The sequence below is a fragment of the Protobothrops mucrosquamatus genome, unplaced genomic scaffold, assembly GCF_001527695.2.
Source record: "Protobothrops mucrosquamatus isolate PMUCROS unplaced genomic scaffold, P.Mucros_1.0 scaffold1319, whole genome shotgun sequence".
NCBI classification, from domain to species: domain Eukaryota; kingdom Metazoa; phylum Chordata; class Lepidosauria; order Squamata; family Viperidae; genus Protobothrops; species Protobothrops mucrosquamatus.
Genome location: NW_015387520.1, coordinates 60903 through 85000, shown reverse-complemented (window position 1 = coordinate 85000; position 24098 = coordinate 60903). Strand labels below are relative to the sequence as shown.

Genomic DNA, 24098 nt, shown 5'->3' with positions numbered 1-24098 from the left:
AAAGATCAGCAATTAGTGGCTTTTCAAATTGCTCTCAAAATGGCATCTTTGGAATTTTAAGAGACATCCCTTAATTTTCAGTTTAAACTGTATACTTTTTTTGAAGCTCTGAGAGCACATTACTATATATAATTGTAAATGTATATTTATATCTTTGAGTCAGTCTTGATTCTTGATGACTATATGGATACATCCATGCAGTTTCCTTTGGAAGTGGTTTGCCCTTGCTTGCCTCCTTCCCAGGGCTAAGAGAGAGGGCCTGGCTCAAAGTCACTCAGCTGGCTGTATGCCTGAGGCAGGACAAGAATTCAGTCTCCTGATTTCTAGTCCAGCACCTTTAATCACTGGACAAAATGGGCTTCCGTATTTATAAATACATGTATCTAAAAGAGGAATATGTTGCTGTTCTTCCAAAATAAATAATTTGGGAGATTTCTGTTAAAGAAGTCTTATTTGGAACCCATTCATTTATATAACTATTTGTCAATTTCTGGTCTTCTTTCCTGTTTAAGGATTGAGAATAAGTAAATGACAATTTAGACTGGATTTCTTGGATTAGGGTGGCTAGTTTGATCCTTTCCAATACATGTTCTGACTAGAGTAGCTGGGCTGAAAAAGTTTTAATGATTATTAGGGGGCAGTTGTGTATTCAGAAAACTAACAAAAGTCCTTTTGATTTTGTTAAATATCTTTTTGCTGGACTAAAATTACATTCTTTTCTTTAGTAGATTACCTCATTTATTTTTCTCACAAGCGTAATCTGTTTTTGACATTGTATGCTTCATTTGTTGATTATATTATTTCTTTTTAAGTTTAAAGGGTAAACAAAATAAAACTCATAATGGGAGGTGGGCAACATTCTAGTTCATTTAAGGTAGTGGACAACTAAATAAATATTTAGTAGATGTGTGGAGCATCCAGTTCAACATATATGACTTCCCTCACATTTTTATCTTTAAAAGTTTTAATGTTCATATTGTTCAGCAAATTAAGATAAGGATTGTGGTTGTATTTTTGTCATGTATGCCTTCCTGCTCATTTTGAAAGGCCATTTTAAACTCAATTTTATTCAAAAAAGTACAGGTATCCTCGAGTTATAACAGTTCATTTAGTGACCTTTCAAAGTTACAATGGCATTGAAAAAAGTGACATGACTCTTTTTCACATTACAACTTTTGTAGCATCCCTCATGATAATGTGATCAGAATTCAGATGCTTGGCAACTGATTCATACTTCTGACCATTGCTGTGTCCCAAGGTAATGTGGTCCTCTTTTGTGACCGTCTGACAAGGAAAATCAATGGAGAAACCAGATTCACTTAACAACCAGGTTACTAACTTACCAACTTATCAACTATAGTGGTTCACTTAACAACTGTGGCAAGAAAGGGACAAAACTCACTTAACAAATGTCTCACTTAACAACAGAAATTTTGGACTCAAATGTGGTTGTAAGTCAAGGACTACCTGTACTCCAGAATTAAATATTCCCTTATCTCATTAATTATTTTACATAACTTGCTAGTCAAGAATATTTTATAATAGAAATGCCTTAGTAATAAGCAGGTGGGATGAGATCTTCACATCAATGAAATCCCATTTTTAATATTGATAACTGTCACAAATGGAGACAAATATGTGTGTCCCAGGATAATGTTACAGGATTCAACCTGTTTCGGTCACTGTGATCATGAAGTTTTGTCTTCCGAGCTTTCGGATTCATGCTGGAGCCCATCTTCAGGGAACTTCTCTCTAACAGAATGCGTGTTTTGGGCTAATAATTGATAATTGTGTTCCTTATTCATTCTTGCTGATATGCCTACATATGATCAAAATTCCACTTAACACAGAATATACACACTTACAATAGGTAGCCTCATTCAAGACCTACTCAACGTGGTGAGGTTTCTCACATAGCTAATCATATTATCACTTGTAGGCTTCAATGTACCAGCTTTTAGCCACTGATTCTTTCTTAAAAATCAGCTGGCTTTTGTGCATTAGAAGTTGGTGCTGTTCATACATACATGGAAAAGCTAGGTTACAGCAGTGAAAGATCTCTGGCTTACGAATGTAGTGAAGTTATGCAGGCTGTTGGTGGCCTACAGACCAGCTTTTGAGAATATTTGTCTCAGCAATTTGAACCTTGTTAAGGTACACGGGAAAAGTAAAAAAGCCTTAGGATCCACTATCACCATTTCTGTACTACTCCATTTGTGCAAAACAGGAAGAAAACTTTCTCCATTGTGCAAAACAGGAAGAAAAGGAAGACTGAATTCATTATCTCAGTGATTGATAATAATTAGCTATTTGAGCTGTTTAACTTTTGCTATTTTCTTTGGGTTTTACTGGAGGACTTTCAGTTACATTTTTCAAAGTGTACCAAAAATCTAACCCTAAGCAACATTTTTCCCACAGGGTCCACGAGGGTTATTGGGTCCAAGAGGAACTCCAGGACTACCAGGACAACCTGTATGTATTTCAAAAAAAGAAATACCTTATATTTTGACATTTCCTTTGAATGTGGTGGTGACCTATATTAGTTTCTCTGATTTTCTTATGTAGGGAATCCCAGGCGTTGATGGACCATCAGGCCCAAAAGGAAACCTGGTATGTAGATTCAATTCTTTTCTCTTTGAGTAGCTGAGGCAAATACATTTTTTTTTCTTCAAAAAAATCCAAAATAACAACCTACAAATTGATATTTCTCCTAGTCGTGTCTTTTTATTTGTATGTTCCTCAGATATTGTGGATAAAAACTGCATTTTATCCTTAGTATGAGTCTTCGATCTATCTACCAATACACCAGTCAGGGGTGTGAAAGAGGACACAAATTAATTGACCTATGCTGCCAATTGTAGTTTGAAGTCTCCATGGAACAAAAAAAGTCTGGAGGAGAAATCAATAGAAAATTCCTCCATCCCTTCTGTAAACTCTATCCGTTTTTGAAGTGATGATGTGAAATAATGAAGGGATTAATATTTCCCTGTGCATTTGTTATAAAACAGGGTCCACAAGGCGAACCAGGACCACCTGGACAGCAAGGTATCCCAGGTCCGCAGGTAAGCCCTTGTTTTGCAGCTTTTGTGTTAAGAAAACATTCAGGAGAGTCAGACATGAAAACTTTGAATATGCATTTCCCTGGTCCCATATGCCCTTACTTCACTTATTATCTTAAAAATGGTCCTAGTACAAAAAGGAATGAATTTTTACATTACCTTTTTCACAAATCTTCCAAATATAATTAGGTTTTTGGGGTGGGGGGATGGGTTGGGGAGAGATGAATGGTTTGGATTCTGTAAATACCAACAAGAATAGCAATAGTATAAGAGAGTTTTGTCTTGGATCATATGACATCCCTGTTGCCAGCAGAGCTGCCAGTATGAAAATTCTCACAATTAGCTTGTTTTCTCTAACTTTTAATTGTGTTTCATTAAAAGGGGGCTTCTGAGGAAAGATTTCCTTTTAATGATGCAACTCTAGAGAAAGTATTTATATGAGTGTGTAGATTTCTTATAGTGCGTTTTTTATGTTTCCACAGGGGCTCCCAGGTCCACAAGGTCCAATTGGAGTTCCAGGTGAAAAAGTAAGAAATATTCCTTTGCTGAATAATCAGCGGCAAAATCTCTGCTTTTTTAAGATGTGATCTGATTTTCTTTTTCCTAAAGTAAATTTCAACTAACAGTCCAGTTTCTTGAAATGCACTGATACTTTTCTTAAGATTTCTAATCTTATTTACATATACTCTGTGAGGAGAAAAATCTGCAATTTGGTAGTAAAATATATCCATTTTGCATTATTCTATTTTCTACTTACATCGAATTTACAATATCAGAATAAGTACCATTTTTTATGTTTGAAAGTGCTAATTTCACTTCTTCAGCTTTGCCACCTGTATGTAAACCCTTTGAAGTAAGCCAAGTTAGGAGGCACATCCCACAAGTCTGGCTATCACTCTATCTTACTGATATAGATATAACACATAATCTTAAACTCCTGACTTAAGTTTTCCTTTCCTTTCCAATTAGACGCCAATGAATTAGAGTCAGGTCAGTCTCAGCTCATTTCTCATGCTTTCTTTGTTTCCTAGGCCTCAAGCATGGTTATTATTATTATTATTTTACTGTTGTCTCCATTAAGTTTGTCTCTGTGGCTCTCTACACCATAATGTCTTTTTCTGGAATCAATGTCTAATGGAATCAATGACACTTGAAGTGGAGTCAATGACACTTGAAGTCAAAATAGCAGCCTATGTCAAAGAATAAACTAATTACAACAGGCCCTTGAAATAGAATTTCTTTTTTTATATTGAAGGGAGAGTGAAACCAGTTGGTATTAAACAGAGAAACCTGAGCTCCTTTGCTTGCTGTTAAAAATCAGTCTCGTTCTTTGGTTCCTTTATGTCAGTTAGAACTTGTCTTTATAAAGTCTTTTCACTGTTATGAGAAGCATTTCTAAGCACATCTATTTCTCATAGAGATGATGTGCATACATGGAATGCCTGGAATGGCCCTTGGTTCCTATCAGTTTCGTGAAGATAAGGCAGAGATGTAGATTCTGGCAGACTTCCCTGGCCTCAGGATATCTACGTTCTATGGGAAATACTCTCAGGTGCCTTTCCATGAGGCATTATTAATGTGCATGGAGCAACATCAAAATTCAGAGCTGAAGAAACTGAAGCACATCAAGCTTCAGAGCTGAAGAAGCTTCTTGGATGAGAAGCAAAACATCTTCAAGGAAAAAAACAACAACTCCAGCAGTCTTTTGTAAAAGCACCTTTTGGGACAACCATGGATGACTGAGAATCTCCATAGTCAACATTCAAGATAGTTTCTGCATGGATTAATTTTCCATTATATCAATTATAGCCTATTTCATTTCCTTCCTCTCTCATTCTTTGGGTTCTTTGGTCAATCATCTTTAACCAAGCATTCTAAGTGGTGATGCGGTTGAGGATTTTTCTCTTTATCTTCATTCTCTGTGATTGTCACAGGTCGAGCACTAAGCACTATAGGGAATCTCCTTTATCTTTGGAGAGTCTTTCTTGAAATAGAACTCTAGAAATCGGATGTTCATATCTCAAAAAGAGCCCCCGCATTTGAGATACCTTCTCTAGGACAGAAAAGAAATGAAGCTGCAATAGAAGGGACAATACCGCATTAATAAGACATTCTTATATCAAGCCAGTTATGATAATGAAGAAAATCCATATCTTTGATCCATACTGTGATCAACACTAGATACATTATGTTAGTCGCTGAATTCATGTTTAAATTGTTTCATTTAAATTTATTTCATTTCTAAAAAATAACATGTTTACAAGATGCATCTTCTCACATGCATGAGGACATAAAAAAGTACTCTGCTGAATTAGACAACTTCATGGTAGCCAAAAGATCTTGGAAACCTATAAGCTGAACACAAGCACAGTAGTGATCATGATAGTGTGTCAGCTTTTCCAGGTAGACCAGACAGGAAACACAACCAGGTGAGATAATTCTACTTTATTGTAAGGCTACATTAACAGAATGTTGCAAGTCTGATAGTACAAATCTTCCACCTGTTTTTTTTTATAGCCTGAGAAGTTGGGGGTGGGTGGGTGTTCTTTATGAATTTCTTTCTTTGCCCATCATGCAGCTGACAGGCTATGCCAGTGATGGCGAACCTTTTAGAGACCCAGTGCCCAAATTGCAACCCAAAACCCATTTATTTATCACCGGGTGCCGGGTGGGCGTGGCCGTGGTGGTCATGGCAGACTGGGTGGGCAGGGCCAGGACGGCAGGGGCCAGTCCCTTGCCATCTCCGGGGCATGGCACGCGTGCCCACAGAGAGGGCTCTGAGTGCCGCCTCTGGCACGCGTGCCATAGGTTCGCCACCACTGGGCTATGCCCTCTCTTATTTGATTGAAGGCAACATCACCCCCCCATACACATACCATTACATACTGAAAAGCATGATAATGAAGATAAATATATATCCTATTTGGTTAGTAACCATTGATTGGCTTATCTTCTGTTGGCAACTTTTACCTGAAAGCCAAAAAAAAACCCCCTATTAAATTAAAAAGATGGTATTAGATTTTTGAGAATGCTTTGATAGCAACAGATGTGAAGACTATTCTTTCAAATACATATGGCATCTACTGCAGTACCAATTCACCATTCCTTTGTAACTATTATCAAAAGTTGCCCTGGCACTGTCTGACTCCAGTTGACCTTGGAGACTCTGGGGCTTGAGTAGATAAATTGCAGATACAAACAACCTTTGTTCTGATAAACAGAACATCTACAAAGGTGGAGAAACTAGTTTTCTGTATACGTGTGTCCTAACTTTTGAACCCTGAACTTCTTTCCGCTACCCTTTTGTAGTAGACTGCTTGCAATCTCCTCTCCCTCCTTCCCTCCCTCCTTTAACTGGTCTTGTGCACCTGGCCTGTATTTAGAGTATGGTCATGTTGGGCCCCAGGCTCCTCATTTCCACTTTGCAAGCTCCAGCTGTTACAGCTGTGTAGCTTCGTATAAATGCTAACAAAATGCTAGTTTTACTGACGCAGCAACAAAATCAGTTTCAAGTTAGGCCAAAGCTTCTTGTTCCAATCACATGACAATAGATCTGATTAGAAAAATATAGATTTAATTCAAAAAAAGTTTCATCAGACTGCATAGGGATTCAAATGTAGTATCCGTTTGCAAACTTTTAAAGCAGCTGCATCATTTCCTGGAATTACATGAAAGTTCAAACCCTAAAATCCACATTAATTAAAAATATTTCTTTTAGGTCTCATTCAAGCTCTGTCCTCATGTCATATTTTTTTTTTGAGTTGTCTGACTGTTTTATTCCACTATTTCACAATTGTGTTTATACTTGTGATGTTTTTAGAAAATGGCAGTACTCACCTATGAATGTTAACAAAACATGAATAATAGCTTGGGAATAGCTGAGCATTAATAATTGCTTCTATGAGAACAATTTTCATTCATTCATTCATTTTTATTCATCTAAAAATGGAAGAAATGGATATTGATTCCAGATATTCATGCCAATTTGAGAGTCATGCCATTCACTCCTACTCATGACTGTTAAAATTTGCCACATTTTCAATATTTATTCAATATACTCAGATAAAAAGAATGAGATATACATATGTAACTGATAAAAGAAATGAGAAAGTGAGTTTGAAAAAAAATCATGCCATGATATTCAGACCACCCCTTTCAAATGACGTATTCCCAGATGTTCAGCTGGATGCCAACTTCAAAATGGTCTAATAAGCCTTAAACTTTGGAGAGCTACTTCATTTCTTCTTCCTGACTGAGTTTTGATTTTGATTCGGGAATCATCTTTGACCTGCAAACATTGGCAGCATGCCAGTCTACCTTAACTTTGATTGTTTTTTTTTTTCAAAAGTCTTCCTTCACTTCTGTTTCCAGGGACCTCAGGGCAAACCTGGTCTGTCAGGACTTCCTGGTACTGATGGCCCTCCGGTAAGTGATATGCAATTTAGTCCATTTTATATTTTGGGTTAAAAAAAAATTACTTTGCAGCGGTATGCACATGAATTTCGACAAGGAAGTTGCGTCACCAGTAGCTCAAAGCAGAACATATAAAGCATATCCAGTTTCATTATTTCAACCTGATCCACATTTCTCATCTAAGCTTTTATTTTTTTTAAAAAGGTCATTGAAATGGCAGATGAGAAATTGCACTGGTACTGAAATTTTTTTAAAATGCATTTAGTTGCCTGACCAGTATAGGATAGGTATAAAATATTGGAAATTAACATGATACAAGTTTCTGTTTTTTAAATTAAACAAACTGCTCTGTAAGAATAGAATAGAATAGAATAGAATAGAATAGAATAGAATAGAATAGAATAGAACTGGAAGGGATCTTGGAGGTCTTCTAGTCCAGCCCCCTGCTCAAGCAGGAGAACCTATACCATCTCAAACAAGTGACTGTCTAGTTTCTTCTTAAAAACCTCCAGCGATGGAGTGTCCACAATTTCTGGAGGCAAGTTGTTCCACTGGTTAATTGTCCTCACTGTTAGGAAGTTTCTCCTTAATTCCAGGTTGCTTCTCTCTTTGATCAGTTTCCAACCATTGTTTCTTGTCCTGCCCTCTGATGCTTTGGACCCCCTCTTCTTTGTGGTAGCCCCTCAAATACTGGAAAAAAATGTTTCATTGCTTTTGGGTTAAGGTTGAAGTCATAGCTTTTGAATTCTAATCATTGTGGTACTTTTCATTCCAAAGGTAAACAATCAATTTCAAAATGAAACAATAAAATTATTCTGCTTTTGTGAGCTAGAGCATCTTTATTAAAAACAAAATAGTTATCACATAGATGGAAATGTGTTTACCAAACAAAAGTTTGGGTTTGCATTAGAGTCGCCTTGATGGATTAATAATGACCATTTAAATCCAGGGGTCCATTAAAAGCCATGATGATATCCCACACATCGCGATGTCATTGTGCTGTGAATGTAGATTTTGTAATTTGTGTTCGTTGTGCAATCACACAGCACAAATGACATATGCTACAGAATATGAAGAAGCTTCTTGGATGAGAAGCGAAACGTCTTCCAGGAAAAACAAAGTCCATTTGCCTTTTGAAAAAGCACCTTTGGAACAATCATGACCTGGATGACTGAGAATCTCCATAGACATTTACTAGAATTATTGTTTTCACTCAGATGATGTAATGATACAAATAATAGCAACTGTCTTCTACAGTGGATAACCATGTTTTTAAGGATTCTCTTTACCTCTTACCGAAGACAAATGGGGATATTGCATAATTTATGAAGCCAGATACTCAAATTTCCAAAGCTTCATAGTGAACCATATGATTTGTATATATGAAGTAGAGCCAATGCCAGAAAGAGCTGGCTGTATTAGATCAATTAATCTAGTGGTCAGATTACTGCATGGCAATTACAAATTAATCCATTATGGCTTAGAGCAGGGGTAGGCAACCTTGACTCTTTTATGACTCGTGGACTTCAACTCCCAGAATTCCTGAGCCAGCCATGCTGGCTCAGGAATTCTGGGAGTTGAAGTCCACAATTCATAAAAGAGCCAAGGTTGCCTAGCCCTGGCTTAGAGTGTGATCTAATAAAAAAAATAAATAGATATATTATTGGGAACACTCTTGGGAAACTTTGTACCACCAGCTCCTCTGATTATTTATTTAGCATACGATGAGAACATAACAAAAAGAAGTAAACATATATGCACAAACCTCCTCAGATAAGCAACATAGATTATTAAATCTCTGTTTGGCTTCACATGGGACTGCTAGGCTGTATTAACTACCATTTCCAATTTTACACTGCTTGATTAGGCATCTTGCAAAAGGAGGTAGATACACAGATAAAACCAATTTGTTACAGTTGGCATACTTACTATATTTATCTGAGAATAACTTTATTTCTCAGATAATTTAACTTTAAAGAGTATGGTATACTCTGAGAGTATGGTATACAAATAGAAAAGGTTCTCCCGCCCCCATCTCCCTCATAGTTACAAAGGGAGAGAAGAGGAACAAAAGTTTAGGATTTATGCTTAAATATATGCCCTCATTATTTTGTGCAGACTTGCCTGGGCTGATACCCTGCAGATATGCGAGCCTACAACTCATATCAGTTACAATATCTGTGCTGATGACCTGACAGGAATTTAACACGTTTGAAGAATAGCACATCTGTGTTAAATCAGCCCTGATTTAATATATGTTTTTGTTTCAACATAATATAGAATTTGTGCCAGTTATGCTGTCATTGCTATCCCCAGGTTATTTTAGTCTCAATGTGTTGAAAATTCTTTTTATCGATTCCCAGCCTATCAACTAGGCTTTCTAAATCTCTCTGAAGATAATAACGGGTACAGCGCAATCACACTCTGATCTCTTGGAAATAAATCCCACTGAATTCAGTGAGATTTACTTCTAGGTAACTGAAAATAAGAGTGACACATATATTGCCAAGGTAGCAATCCTTTTATTATTGCGCTTATAAACAAAAAGAGATCAGAATAGAGGAGAGTTGAGTTACAAGTTGGATTTTTAAGGGCAAAAAGAAATGAAATATTTGCCCTAAAGCAAGGGTCTTCAAACTTGGCCCTTTTATGACTTGTGGACTTCAACTCCCAGAATCCCTCAGCCAGCATGCCTGGTTGAGGAATTCTGGGAGTTGAAGTCCACAAGTCATAAAAGGGCCAAGTTTGAAGGCCCCTGCCCTAAAGTATTAAAGGTATTAAAAGAGCAGAGCAAAATGAAATGAGTGTGATGATGCAACCCTAGTACATGTAGTCCTCGACCTACGACTGCAATGGAGCCTAAAATTTCTGTTGTTAAGTGAGACGTTTGTGAAGTGAGTTTTGCCCCAATTTAAGACCTTACTTGCCTCAGTTGTTAAGTGAATCACTGCAGTTGATTAGTAAATAATAATAATAATAATAATAATAATAATAATAATAATAATAATAATAATAATAATAATAATAATAATAATAATAATAATAATAATAATAATAATAATGTTGGAAGGGAGTGAATCTGGCTTGCCCATTGACTTTGCTTGCCAGACGGTCGCAAATGTTGATCACATGACCTTGGGACACAACAACGGTCATAAATATGAACCAATTGCCAAGCATCTGAATTTTGATCACGTGATTACAGGGGTGCTGCAAAGGTCATAACTGTGAAAAGCAGTCCTAAGTCACTTTTTTCAGTGCCGTTGTAACTTTGAACAGTCACCAAACAAACTGTTGTAAGTCCAGGACTACCTGTAGTACATTTCTACTCAGAAGTAAATCTAATTTAATCTTGATTCTAAGTAACTATGTAAGATTACAACCTAAATCACACAGTGAGTCTAATATTTATTCTTACATTTTGGAGATGGACAACAAAGCTGAAGATTTATTATACTCTTAACTTGCCTGTGGATTTAACCCAGTGGGAAAATCTTCAGGCTATTGATTTGCACTGGCAGTAAAATATTTCTATTACTGTTTTCTTTCATCTTGTTGTGCCATAACTTTAATGGCGTACTTTAGTGTAATGTTTGGTGACAGATAAAAATAATCAATTCCTATCTTCCAGAGAAAACACATCAAATGGAGAAATACTTTCGGTGCTTTACTTGCTTTTCCATTATCTTTAGAAATATTTGGATCTAAAATCAAAGAACATCTTTGTTGGCTTGATATATTGTCGATACTAATTTGTACATTCGAAGGCAACCTCTAGATGCTAGTGTTATTAATGTAGCAAGAACGGCCTCATGGTATGCTAATATCCATATATAGCTGGATTATGTCAGTTATTATTTTGAAATATTTTGTGACTCTAATTTTGTTTGTGGCCTAAAATTATATATTATGGGAAATGTGATATTCACCAAAATCTGCTTCCCTCCACCACCATTCAACTTTCTTTTTTCCTAGTGACCTCTGATAATTTATTTTCAGGGGAAGCTCTGCAGCAGCCTCCCCATCCCATATATAACAATCAAACAAATAAAGGCATGAAAAATGTTTGTAACAGAGTGTATTTCATTCTGTATTTCCCATATTGAAAGAAGAGTGGGAGTAGGAAATAATTTTTGCCATGCTATCTGGTTCCAGACTACCCATTTGGCAGGAAAGACAACTAAACAACTTGTTTCTAAATAACCTTACATTCTCCTATGTATGGTACCATAGAGTTCCTATTTGAAAAGCTAATTTTGCCTTCTCCCCAAATTCCATAATACCCTTCCTAGATTCAGGACAGTTTAAATTATTCATTTTAAATAACTTACATATAGAATTTCATTATTCCAAGCTGTAGAAATGGTCCCCGGTTTAGATAAGTTTAAAAGGGGTTGTGAAGCAGGGTAAAAATCAAGATATATGATTGAAGCCCTGCTCCTTATGTTATGCACATGCAATCCCGGTTGAAGAGGGAATAGGACTTCAATTATATGGTTGTGTCTCCCATTGAAACCCTGGTATATGGATTCAGTTGGAGGCTATTAAAAGTAATTTGCTCAGACAATAAAATGGAATTTTCTATTCAGAATGTCTATGAAAAGGAATGCCAAGAAGGCAGGAGAGCTCTGGTTAGCCATTCTGGGGAAGCAAAATACTTCCAATGTGTTGGGCTTTGACCTAATGAATCAAATGGATTCTTCTGATATTTATTCAGTGATGTCATTAAAGTGGGATTTTGAGGCCAAAGTCTAGGGATGTACTCAGCAGAAGCAACAGGTGATAAAAACAATAACCATTATCTATCAGATTGTCCAAAGACTTCAATGACATCATTGCTTCACACCATTCACTGTAAACATATGTCAGTTTTGTACCACTTTGACTGTGAATCCTTTTCAGAAGATCCTGAAAATAATCATTAGTAGAAGTTTAGTAGAATTTGTCTATCCCTAATCAGATTATAGATGCCAAGTTTCTCTAAGAGAAGAGGGTGGATATTTCAAGTTGGTAATGTCTTTTTAAAATAACAAAAATACCAAAGAAATAAAATGATATTTGAGAATAGGAATGAATTCATTTGTATGGTATTTGCATACTAAGTATTTCTCCTCCCCTATATATATTTTGTTAATAGGGCCATCCAGGCAAAGAAGGACAGTCTGGAGAGAAAGGTGACACGGTATGTTTATACTTTATTTATTGCTGTAAAAAGTGTGTGTGTATAAATGAGTGAGTGTGTAATTAGAAAAAGAGTGACAGATATGAAATTATGATAAATAAACTGTGATTGAACTCTTAGACCATTAGAATAGCATCACTAATTTTTCAAAAATCTTTTTCTTCTACTGAAGAATATTTCTTTCTTTAATTTCTCCCATGCAATTCTTTTTGTACTGTCTTAGCTGTACAAAAAAGCTGTACTGTCTTACTGTCTGTGAGTAACAAAAAAACAAAAGTGATAAATAAATTCATCAACAGGATCGTCTCTGTTTAAGGATAAAAGGAGAACATTCAGCATAAAAGTGATGGGAAAAGAGAATATTTTCTGTAGGGTTTTAGTTATTGCCCATATATGATGATGATGGTAATTTCATACTATTTATACTGCTCTCTAGAATAACCTAGTTTTCCCAATGCTTTTGCCAATAAATAAGACAATAACTCTATAATTCTTGATCTGCCCAAAGTCGTTTTGATACAAAATGGGCAGCAAATAAATTAAATAATAAATAAATAAAGTCAGAATGATTTTTCATTCTGTTCTCACCAAGTGTCCTACTTATTTTTCCATTTTAAATTTACTTTAAATGAAATAAACTTTCATTACTTCAAATGAAATGAGCTTTAAATTACTACTCGGAAACTTTATGTTGTCCAGGTTATACTGTATTGTCAAAGTACGCGTCACATTCACAGATTGGTTTTAAAATAAGTTAACACTCCTAGCTGAGTTGGATATGGTAGATAGAAGCCTGAACATGTATTGAACTACAGTGGTACCTCAGTCTTCATCGTTAATTGGTTCCAAGAAGTGCAATGGGTGCCAAAAACGTTGAGTATCAAACAGATTTTTCCCATAAGGAATAATGTAGTGAGTCACAAGGTGGCTGACATTGACAAGTTCTAGCTTGTGCATTGAGAACCAAACAGACAATGAGTACCGGGACAAAATTTTCGCATCAAAATATGTTGAGAGTATCAAATTCGATGAGTTTCAAAGCAGTTAAGTATAAGTAGCAAGGTACCACTGTATTCACAAAAGCATGCATCAACAGGTTTGAAAGGTAATGTTTTTACACATTAGTACATTAAAACCATGGCAAGGAATATTCATCATCTAATTAGAGATAATGCAGCACAGTATCATTACTGTAATGATTCAGCAGAATACAGATAGTTCCTTTAATTCCATAATTCTTCCATTTTATCCAGTGTTGTTTTTCCACCCAATACTGACCATCCAAAATTCTAAGTTTTCTTTTGTAACACACACACACACACACACACACACACACACACACACACACACACACAAACTCTTAGTAAATCAATGTTTTCAACCTCTGCTAGAGTAATGTAGTAAAATATTAAGCAATTACATTTATCTTTTTTTTGTTTCTTTGCTCATGTAATATGCTGTTTATATAATGGTCAATTGACCCTCTTATGTATATAAGAAAAAGTATGTGGATTCTCAGTCCAAGTTAGAACTACCACATTTAAGTATTTGTGTATGGGTGATAGAATAATTATTTCTTCCTCCATTGACTTCATTTCTGACCTCCATCCAATCCTGTGTAAGTTAAAAGAAGAAAAACTTTGCAGCCAATGAGTTACTTTTAATTTTCCTCCTGAGGAATTAATGCTTCCAACACTGTGAATGATAGTCCTAATCCAGAAATATATCCTAGCATAAATAAAAAAGGAGAGTCAGCCCATATGTGTCCTTCTGTTAAGAAATATAGGAACTAAGAATAGCATGCCTAATACTATCATGGTATTTCCTAATGCTCATAAATTAGTATAAATAAAGATTTATTTGATGTGATTTTTAAAAATTGGGTATATTAAGGTACAAAATTGTCCTGAATAGCTATATAATTTATCGTTCAATTTAGACGGATTTGCATGGCACAGTTCACTGTAGCCTTGGTTTAAAATTCCATAGTTCTTTCGCAATACACTGGAAAAGCCTTTCGTAATACAGGTTTTACTAAATAATTTCTCAGTTGACGGCTGTTATTTACTTATTGACAATTTAGGCTTCTTGACTGATGCAATATATAGGCAGTTCTCAATTTATGACCACAACAGAACCCCAAAATTTCTGTTGCTAAGCAAGACAGTTGTTAAGGGAGTTGAGCTCCATTTACAATTTTTTTTGGCGGGGGCACCATTGTTAAGCAAATCACTGCAATAAGTGAATCTAGCTTCTTCATTAACTTTGCTTGTTGGAAAAGGCTATGAAAGTTACAAATGGTGATCACATGACAGTGCTGCTGTCATAAACACAGGCCAGTTGTCAAGGACCCGAATTTTGATCACATCACCATGGGGATGCCACGGTGCTCATAAGTGTGAGAACAAGTTATGCCATTTTTTTTCAGTGCCGTTGTAACTTCAAACAGTCATTAGATGAATGATCATAAATCGATCACAATTGCCATAAATTAACGTATTTCTGGACATTGCTTATTGAACCTTTTAGATTATGTTAAGAAAGCGTGTTCAAAACAGCAACTACTGATACTTTTGAAAAAGCAAATGTGTAGCATCATGTTGTAGTAGTACATGTATATTGTTTAAACTTCACATAGTGTAATCTAACTAAAATTCAATGTCTTCTAGGGGCCTGCAGGTCCTCACGGTCCAGTTGGCTATCCTGGTCCCCGTGGTGTAAAGGTAGGACTAACATGATGTTTATGTTTGATAAACAATCAACTTGGCACTAAGTTTTGCTAACCTGGTCCCTTGGCCATTGTCACTTGTACTTTCCTGTAGGGTGCTGATGGAATCCGAGGTCTAAAAGGTGGCAAAGGTGAAAAGGTAATCTGTTAATTGTGTTTACGTTCTATTGCAAAAGGCACCCCAAATAAATGGGGAAATTTGAAAATCATGTCTATTACAGGTGCAAGATTATTATATGGTGGCCAAGAAATGGCCATAGTGGCAGAGTATCCTCCTGTAATGTCTTCAGATGGCCCGATGATTTCAGCAGAATTTTTCTTGTATTTCTTCCAAAATAGGACAGGAAATATCAAGCGCAAGAAATCAGGAAATCCAGGCAGTTCAAATTAATATAAAGGTTTATTGCAGTGTCAAACTGCCGGCCCGTGGGCCAGATGCGTCATGCCGAAACTGTGCTCACCCCAGCTCCGGCAATGGGAAAAAAATTGTGATATGTCATGACACATCACGTGACGTGTTTGACACTCCTTGTTTATTGTAAGCTTAAGCTCTCTACAAGAATCTGAACTACTAACAGTCAAAGCAAATTGGCAGTAGATAAGAGTCAGTGGAATTCAAGGTGGGCTGGACTTAGATCTCTTGTGGGTGCAAAAAGACTCAAGACTGATGGTGCATTTATTTCCTCCCTTGGGCTCAGCCTGGTCATCTCCCACAGAAAATGTGCTAAGAAAAATCAAATAATAGTAAATAGAGCAATCTCCACGATTATGAATTTAGGCTTTTGTGTGTAGATCAATGGTCTTTTTATTCTTTAGGATAATTGGGATAATTTGTAGGGACAAAGCTAAGTTCCTGACTAGTTTGATGTGATGCATAAGGAAAGTTCCATTTCTTTAATTAATGGCCAATAATTGTAGCATCTGGGATCTTGCTGCTGGGAATGACATTTTCCAGGATTCCTGATTCTTGAGATATTATTATAGCATCTATAATTGCATTAAAGATTACAGGGACTTTATGAACATTACAAAAATGTCAGAAACAGGAATGGACATATTTTTTCATATTCTACAATATTTGCATTTTTTTTCAAAGATCAATTGGTCTACACAGCTGGAGAGCAATAACTGTGTAATAAATATATCTGGAGTACTGTTGTTTTTTACTTTACAAAACTTGACCTGTATTTTTTTGTACTCAGGAAAATTCATAAAATTTAACCTGCCACTTCTTTAAATTTACCACTTAATCTGTGTGTTTGATCTGAGAACTGCTTGGCAAAATTCAGAGAAGTAAGAAAAAAGAGAGATTCATGTTCTAATTTGGGAGATACTAATTATGTCTGTTAATAGTCAAATATGAACTCATAGAAAGCAGCCTATTAGGGAATCCTAGAAATTATTTGCCAAGGCTCATAATACCACTGATATATAACAGAAGCATTCTAGTGTTTGGTCCCAATGATTTCTGGTTCATCCACCATCAGCATCAGAAAGATAACATAAAAAAGAGAAACAAAGACCCTCAACAGAACAAACCCATTATGAATCCGATCAAATGCTGGACTTCATTGGCTGGATAATTTGGAAAGCTGTTTTGACCTTTCCAGGTGCAGATTTTCTGTGGTTACTACATCATTGCAACAAGTAAAATATGGCTATGCTAATTAGCCTTTAATCAGTAGTAGTATCTTTGGGTTATATTCCAATCGACTTTTGAACATGAAATATCTGATGGGACAAAATCCCAACACTTTTAAAACTGGAAATATAAGGAGGAAATTTAATAAGGAAAAGTAATATTATAATGAAGAACTCATTGACAAATTAAGAAATGAATTCTCCTATTGCCTTAAGCACCTTTCTCATTATTCTTTCTTCTTTTTTATAAAGCTGAAAAGTAATTCAACTCAGCTGTGGCATTTTTTTCCAGATACAGAAATTGCCATATTGCAGTAATTTAGTGTATGATCTAGCTTTAGTAATGTAAATTATTGCGACTTACAGCAAAATAACTATGTTATGCCAGTCTACGACTATAAAAAGACTTGATTTGAAAATAGCTATGGTTGTCATATGCATTATATTAATTTATCCAAATTCTTGAACAACTTCCATTCTGATTTCTTAAGGAACTCTTTTATGTTTCCCTTTCTCACTACAAAAAACATAGGGTGAAGATGGCTTCCCTGGATTTAAAGGTGATATGGGCCTTAAGGGCGATAGAGTAAGTATTACTTTAAAACCGCTTTAGATCTATTGAGGCATTGTACTTAAATTCTCAGATTGGTAAAGGGAACTTTCATTATCACTCCATCCATTCAGCAGGTTTTTTAGTCTCAGTTGAACACACAGAGATCTTCATTTAATGAAAACCACTGTGCAATGGATATGATTGATTCTTCTGAAGACTTTTATGTTCCCCCAAAGGAAAGGAAAGATGACTATATATTAAGAGTTTTAATAATTAGTTTCTATGTTGCTCTGGTCATTAACTGACTAAGGAATTGACTATCCTGACATATGTAAATAGGAATAAAGGAACATGACAACTAACAAACTTTAATATCCATGAATTTAACACAATATAGCAAAATATTCCTATGCTAAAGAACTATATAAATTTATTCAGTCATATACTACACAGGAGGATTTTAAAAAAAAAATCACCTCTCCTCAAAGGCCTAATGAAATAACCAGGTTTTGATTACTTTCATAAATCCCAGTACAGGTGTTCCTTAATTTATGACCATGATTGGAACAGGAATTTTGGTCATTAAGCCATGTAGTTATTAAGCGAGTCATTGTGTGACCAGATCTGATTTTATGACCATTTTTACTGCTGATGTTAAGTAGATCACCTGGTTGTTAATGAATCATGTGGTTCCACAGCCATCATAACTTCAAACTGATGTTAAACAAACAGTTGTAAGTTGAGGACTACCTAAATTGTTGGGCTAGTTCAATGCCCAGAGAAGACCTTCACCATCAAGAACTTGTAGATGACAGTGTTTAGGAGAAGGAACCTGAAGTTGAAGTGGTGCAGTAGTTAGAATGCAGTATTTCAGGCTAATTCTGTCAACTGCCAACAGTTTGATTCTGACTGGCTCAAGGTCGCCTCAGGCTTCCATGTTTCTGAGGTCAGTAAAATGAGGGCAATTGAGGGCAATACGCTGACTTTTTGTAAACTGCTTAGTGAGGGCTGTAAAGCACTATGAAGTGATATATAAATCTAAGGGTTATTGCTATTGAAGGCATGTGATCTTTGTTACCAAGACTATGTACTTTGTACTAATACTATTCTATCCTCCATTCCTCTCCCCACCATCTCTGCCCAGTAGATTGATGAGAGCTTTTAGTAATCTCTACTGCTGAACTTTCAGAAATGTCAAAAGATACACTTGCTTTTTGACACCTTTTTTTAAGAGGTGTATTTTATGGGGCTGCATGGCTTCTGATTTTTATAATCTTGAGGATGGGATAACTTTTTATTAAGACTTTATGTATGCTTTATTAATCATTGATTTTTTTTAATTAATACTGGTATTTACTATTTAATTGTTCCCCATTGTCTCACCTTGGCTGGAAGGTAACCTTAAAGTAATTTAAAATTACAAATTAACAACACACAGTAGTGGAATCATTGTACACACATTCCTTTATGCTACTCCTGCAGTAGCATTGCTTTTAGTATGCTCCAGACATTTATGATTTATGATTCTCATTATTGGTATGAATGTGTCAGCTTTGGTACTCTTGTGACAGGTCTCAAATTACTTGTTGCTTCTTACAACAGTAGTGTCGTCTTATGAAAATTTCAAAACCTCAAAACCCCTTATAATGAAGTAAAGCAATTGATTTTCTTTTATTCAGCATTGTTAACTTGCTTGTCAACATAGTACAGAAGCTGACATTTTACCAAAGTTGCATTTAGTTTGATACTATTGAGCAAGAACATTTTCTGTGTTACCTGTATTTATTGATTTTTTTTATATAAAATGGATCATCAAGGCAATTTTTAAGATGGATCGAGTTTCAATAATGTTAATTTATTCAAAATAACTTGAAACCACTGTCAAGATTAAGATGATAGATCTTGAGGGACCTGTAACAAGAAAGTTTTACAGAAGAAAAAACTGAGGATTTCTCCCTATATCACAGTTGGCTCCAATTAATAGTGTCAACCTTTCTGATTCTAGCCAGAACAACTAATGAGGATGCTGATTAATCAAGTTATAAAGGAAAAAAAGCAAAGGAACACCAACCTTTTTGCTTTCTGGGAATGGCTCCTTAATTATTGTCTTTAGAAAGCTTTAGGAAGAACTTAATTTGAGAGAGTCAGTAGCTGGACTTCAGTTAGTGTTTTTTTTTCTTTTGGGTCTTTTGTGGAGACAGGTGGTTAGTTTTTATTGTTTTATGTACACAATATTTTTAAGGGTGAAGTTGGTGCTCTTGGTCCTCGAGGAGAAGATGGCCCTGAAGGTCCTAAAGGCCGTGCAGGTCCTACAGGAGACTCAGGTGGCCCTGGCCAAGCTGGAGAAAAGGTTTGTAACGGTTTGATATTTCTATTATCAGAATTGACCAGCACGATAGTAGCAAGAATATGACAAAAATAATTGAAGCACAAAAGACATATGGAAACATTTATGTTATGTTTGAAACATGTAGAGGATGGTGGGACCTCAGATTTGTAACAAAGACATTTGAAATAATGAGAATGTATTTCACATGTCCATTTTTTTCCTGTGGAAAAAAACAACTCACGTTTTTACATGATTACTGTTATGCCAGTGAGAGGTGTTAGCCGGAAAACCAAATCTCCCACTTAAACCAGAGTTTCTTATCAAGGAAAAAGAAGAGCCACAATTTATTACAAATGGTAGAGCAGTGGACCAAGGTTAGTTTGTAGGGTCTCCTCAATATTTTGTTTCAGTTTCTGAAATAGTCCCTGAATTAACTATTCCTGAATAGTGCTTCTGTACCTAGTGTCTGTCTGTACATTTAGGTAAATTCTTTCACCTTCCCCAAATTACTTCCAGGTGTCCTTTCTCTCTGTTTGGTGTGTAGATAGCCTTTCATTCAACTACATTTCTGCATGATTGCATCGGTGGCCTGATCAAAGACATGTTTGTTTATAAGGATCTTGTGAATGACTCTCCCCAGGTGATCCCCTTTCCATATAAAAAAGAGAAAGGAAGGTTATAATTTGATACTAGAAGCTTTATAAGCTGTCATAAAAAATACTTTCAAAGTCAGATCATTCATTCCAGAAAATATTCCTTTCAGCTTCACTTAACTGTTGGGAGCTATTTAGAATTAATGATCCTTATAATGTTTCAAGACATCTTGCCAGCTGTTAAAAAGGTCATGAATAAAGAACACCACTATTATAATTATGGATAAATGGCAGCATAATTGGAAAGTTATCACTAAGTTTCCATTAAATTCCAATTCCATAAAAAACAGGAATATATGAAACTTACTTTCTCCCAAAATCTAAATTAATTCCTATTTTGATATGGAAGTATTATGATAGATATAGAATTTGATTGAAAGAAGTGTGGGCAGAAGAAAAATTGAAGTTAGTGCAATTTTGCAAAGGTTAACATGAGTATATCTTTATGTGAAGTTGTTACAGGTTGGTTATAGAGCAATCTGTGTCTTTACTTGCTCCACAGCCTATGCATGGATCATAGAATCTTAGAGAAGAAAAAAAACCCATTGAAGCCAAACCCTTTCTCAGTGCAATAATACTGATTGTCTAAGAGATAGATAGATGGCTGTCAAGTATCTCCTTCAATACACCCAGTTCTCCCCCCCCCCCTCCAGTGCTGGTAGTTGGTTTTGCTGTTAAAATATTGTTAAGGTTCCTTTTTAACATTCATCTGGAATCTGTACTCTGCATCCCATACTTCAGGTTGATAAGAGAATAAATCTTGGCCTTTTAAATAATTGTCTAATGAATCGCAAAATCTAATGCTACACATTATAAAATATAGATTTAAACACTTAGCTCCAGCTCCTGATCTTCTGAAATGTGCTAAGAAAAGCAACAAACATAAACTAAGTTAAGATTTAAGATTGTTTACATAGGCATAAAATTTATTAAAGACACAAATTTCCTTTCCTCTTGAATGGAATGCTTTTACAATTTCTTACTTGATCAGATCTCAAGAATGATAACTATGTATATTGCTGAGGACCCTGATTATTGTATATATTAATAATGTGTATATTAAAGATCTCGGGAACATCATCCTCTTTATCATCATAGCTATTGCTGCTCTGAAAGTTTGAAAAGTGAATATTTCAAGGTTTTTTTTAAAAAAGGGAGGGAGGGGGTTCAGGAAGTTGAAATATTTAGCTAAGCCCTCAAATTCTTCCAGATTCTGTACTAGTTTCTCATTGCCGTTTGTGTCTTCTACTGTTCTATATTTTAGTATATTTTCCTTTCGGCACAATGATCCTATTCATTCAATACATTTAACTGGATTAGGGAAGTATGTTGTGAGAACACACAAAAGGTTTCAGTTGCTCCCTGTCAGCCACTGGGGAGTTAAATTAGCTCAAACTAATATTCCATCATGCAAAGAGTTAAACTAACTCCAACCAGTTAGATATATCATTGGAATTCTCCAAAAGTACTGAAGAGAAAGTGCAGCTGAAAAAGCAAACTTCTCCATTATCAAATTCTTGCCAAGGCTTGGCAGCGCACAGCACATCTTCCGGACTCTGGCTTGCAGTAATGGCCAAACAACACCTGTTTGCACAGTTGGTATTAAAGATGTCAGTAAAGTAATGAAATTTTACCAATATTTTCTCAGCACAACAATTTAATGGATATTAAGCTAGGGATGCTGTATTCTCATTATGTATTGCTAGAATCATTGATAAGGAGATTTGATTTGTTAGTGACTGGCTTAGTTAAGTGTTTTATGAGAACAAGAGCAGTGTAACAATACAACCAACATGACCCTAGCCCAAGAGGGTTTGCACTACTTTTGCATTGATTGTTCGCATTTGGTTCCATGAGCGACAACATAATCAATTCAGACAACATAATCAATTCAGAAACAGGTAGCATTTGGAGAAAATATAGTGCTGCCAGATATTTTGTTTGTTCAGAGAAGACCAAGTGCTTTGTAGAGCAGAGGCATGCTTAAAAACCTCAGCAGTACTTAATTCCATCCTTCTGGGGTTAGTAGAAGATGAGAAGGGCCCCAAAACATCACACACACATTCACACAACACACAACCAGCTTGAAATCTATCTGATTATGCTTGGTTTGAACCCCAGAAGAATCAAAGGAGAAGTCCATGTAGTACAATGTCTCATTTTGTATGATGTCTCCAAATCTTATAATTTTCATCCAGTTCTATGACTTTTGATAAAGTTTGGTCAGTCCCAGTTAACTGTTGGTTTTCTCTTGGGTACTATCAGCTTATCTAATTTGCATAGTAAACTTTGCTTATTTAGAGGAATATTTATTAATAAATCTTCTTAAAGAACTTTATTCTGGTGTTTTCCTGCATGCTGTTTATGTTGAAATACTCCAAAACCACCCTTTCTTCTTCCACGGCTTACTCTGAGCAGGTCTCATGTATTCCATCTTTCATAAATGTCTTTTCTGATCTTCATAAATTTAGTACCGATAGGATAGATGGACAGACAGACAGACAAATAGATCAATCTATGGATAGACAGACAGATCCAAATAGCTAAAAATCAATAAATATGATGATTACATATAAATGCTAGTTACAATATGGAGATATTTGGAAAAAGTAAATGAAAAATTAATGTTTTTTTTTTTAATTATAGGGTAAACTTGGTGTTCCCGGTTTGCCAGGATATCCAGGAAGACAAGGCCCTAAGGTAAATTTGCTACAGCATTAGGGATGTATATGTAATTTAAGATTTAATAGTGCGTGCACATTTGTTTAGGTAAATGGATGTGTATGAGTTTGTTATTTAGAATTGATCCAGTTGGAATTATAAAACACCTTTACTGCAATCTAAACATTACATACTGTTCTTCTAATGGAAGCAAGTCCTGTAATTCTGTCTGTTTAACTTGAACTATACTTTATTGATAGAGGCTATAGGAGTAGTTTTCCACAGTCATCCCTTTGGTTCTCCATATACCATAGAAAAAGAAAAAGAAAGGTAAAAAAAAAAAAAACCCAGGGAGCACAGTGCCTTGATTATGACTCATTAATTTAGAAGTCATCTTGAAACCCCAGTCTGAAAGGTTTAAATCAGAATAATTAATTAACTTTTCCAGAATTGTTTCATTTAATAAAATTTAGAAGGAATCTAGAAGCTTTTTATCATCCGTTGAGAACTCTTCTTGGAAACACTCAAGTCAAATAGCTAATTCTCCTAACCCTTATTCAGAGAGTAAAATTAGCACACGCAGCAATACTTATTTTCAAAAGATAATAGCAGAAAGTTCCTGGAATGTAGTTAACATTTTTATAAACTACACTTGACTTGAATGATAGTAATAAAATGTTGACACAATAAAAGTGACTTACAGTACTATACTGTATCTCAGTAACATTCTCCATAATATCAAGGAATCCAGAACAAGATTGCATAGCTTCCACTACTGTTTTCCAGGTTGGAGGATGTCAAAGTACTGAGTTAAAATTGCTCCAAGTTCTGCTTTTCTACCAGTTTTTCTCCTTCCTTGGCTTCTCTAAGGATTTGGAA

At 35.5% G+C, this 24098-nt stretch overlaps 1 protein-coding gene across 1 annotated transcript in view; it reads left to right on the top strand.

The window, feature by feature from the left end:
- LOC107292301 (collagen alpha-1(XI) chain) overlaps positions 1 to 23465 on the top strand; it is a 137748-nt gene extending 114283 nt beyond the window's left edge. Inside the window, exons 21-31 of the mRNA XM_015821381.1 lie at positions 2419 to 2472; positions 2566 to 2610; positions 3009 to 3062; positions 3542 to 3586; positions 7431 to 7484; positions 12610 to 12654; positions 15324 to 15377; positions 15477 to 15521; positions 17556 to 17609; positions 19819 to 19926; positions 23205 to 23465. Of these exons, the coding sequence (XP_015676867.1) occupies positions 2419 to 2472; positions 2566 to 2610; positions 3009 to 3062; positions 3542 to 3586; positions 7431 to 7484; positions 12610 to 12654; positions 15324 to 15377; positions 15477 to 15521; positions 17556 to 17609; positions 19819 to 19926; positions 23205 to 23279 (633 nt within the window). The 3' untranslated portion in view covers positions 23280 to 23465. The remainder of the gene's footprint in view (positions 1 to 2418; positions 2473 to 2565; positions 2611 to 3008; positions 3063 to 3541; positions 3587 to 7430; positions 7485 to 12609; positions 12655 to 15323; positions 15378 to 15476; positions 15522 to 17555; positions 17610 to 19818; positions 19927 to 23204) is intronic.
- The last annotated feature ends 633 nt before the right edge of the window (positions 23466 to 24098 follow it).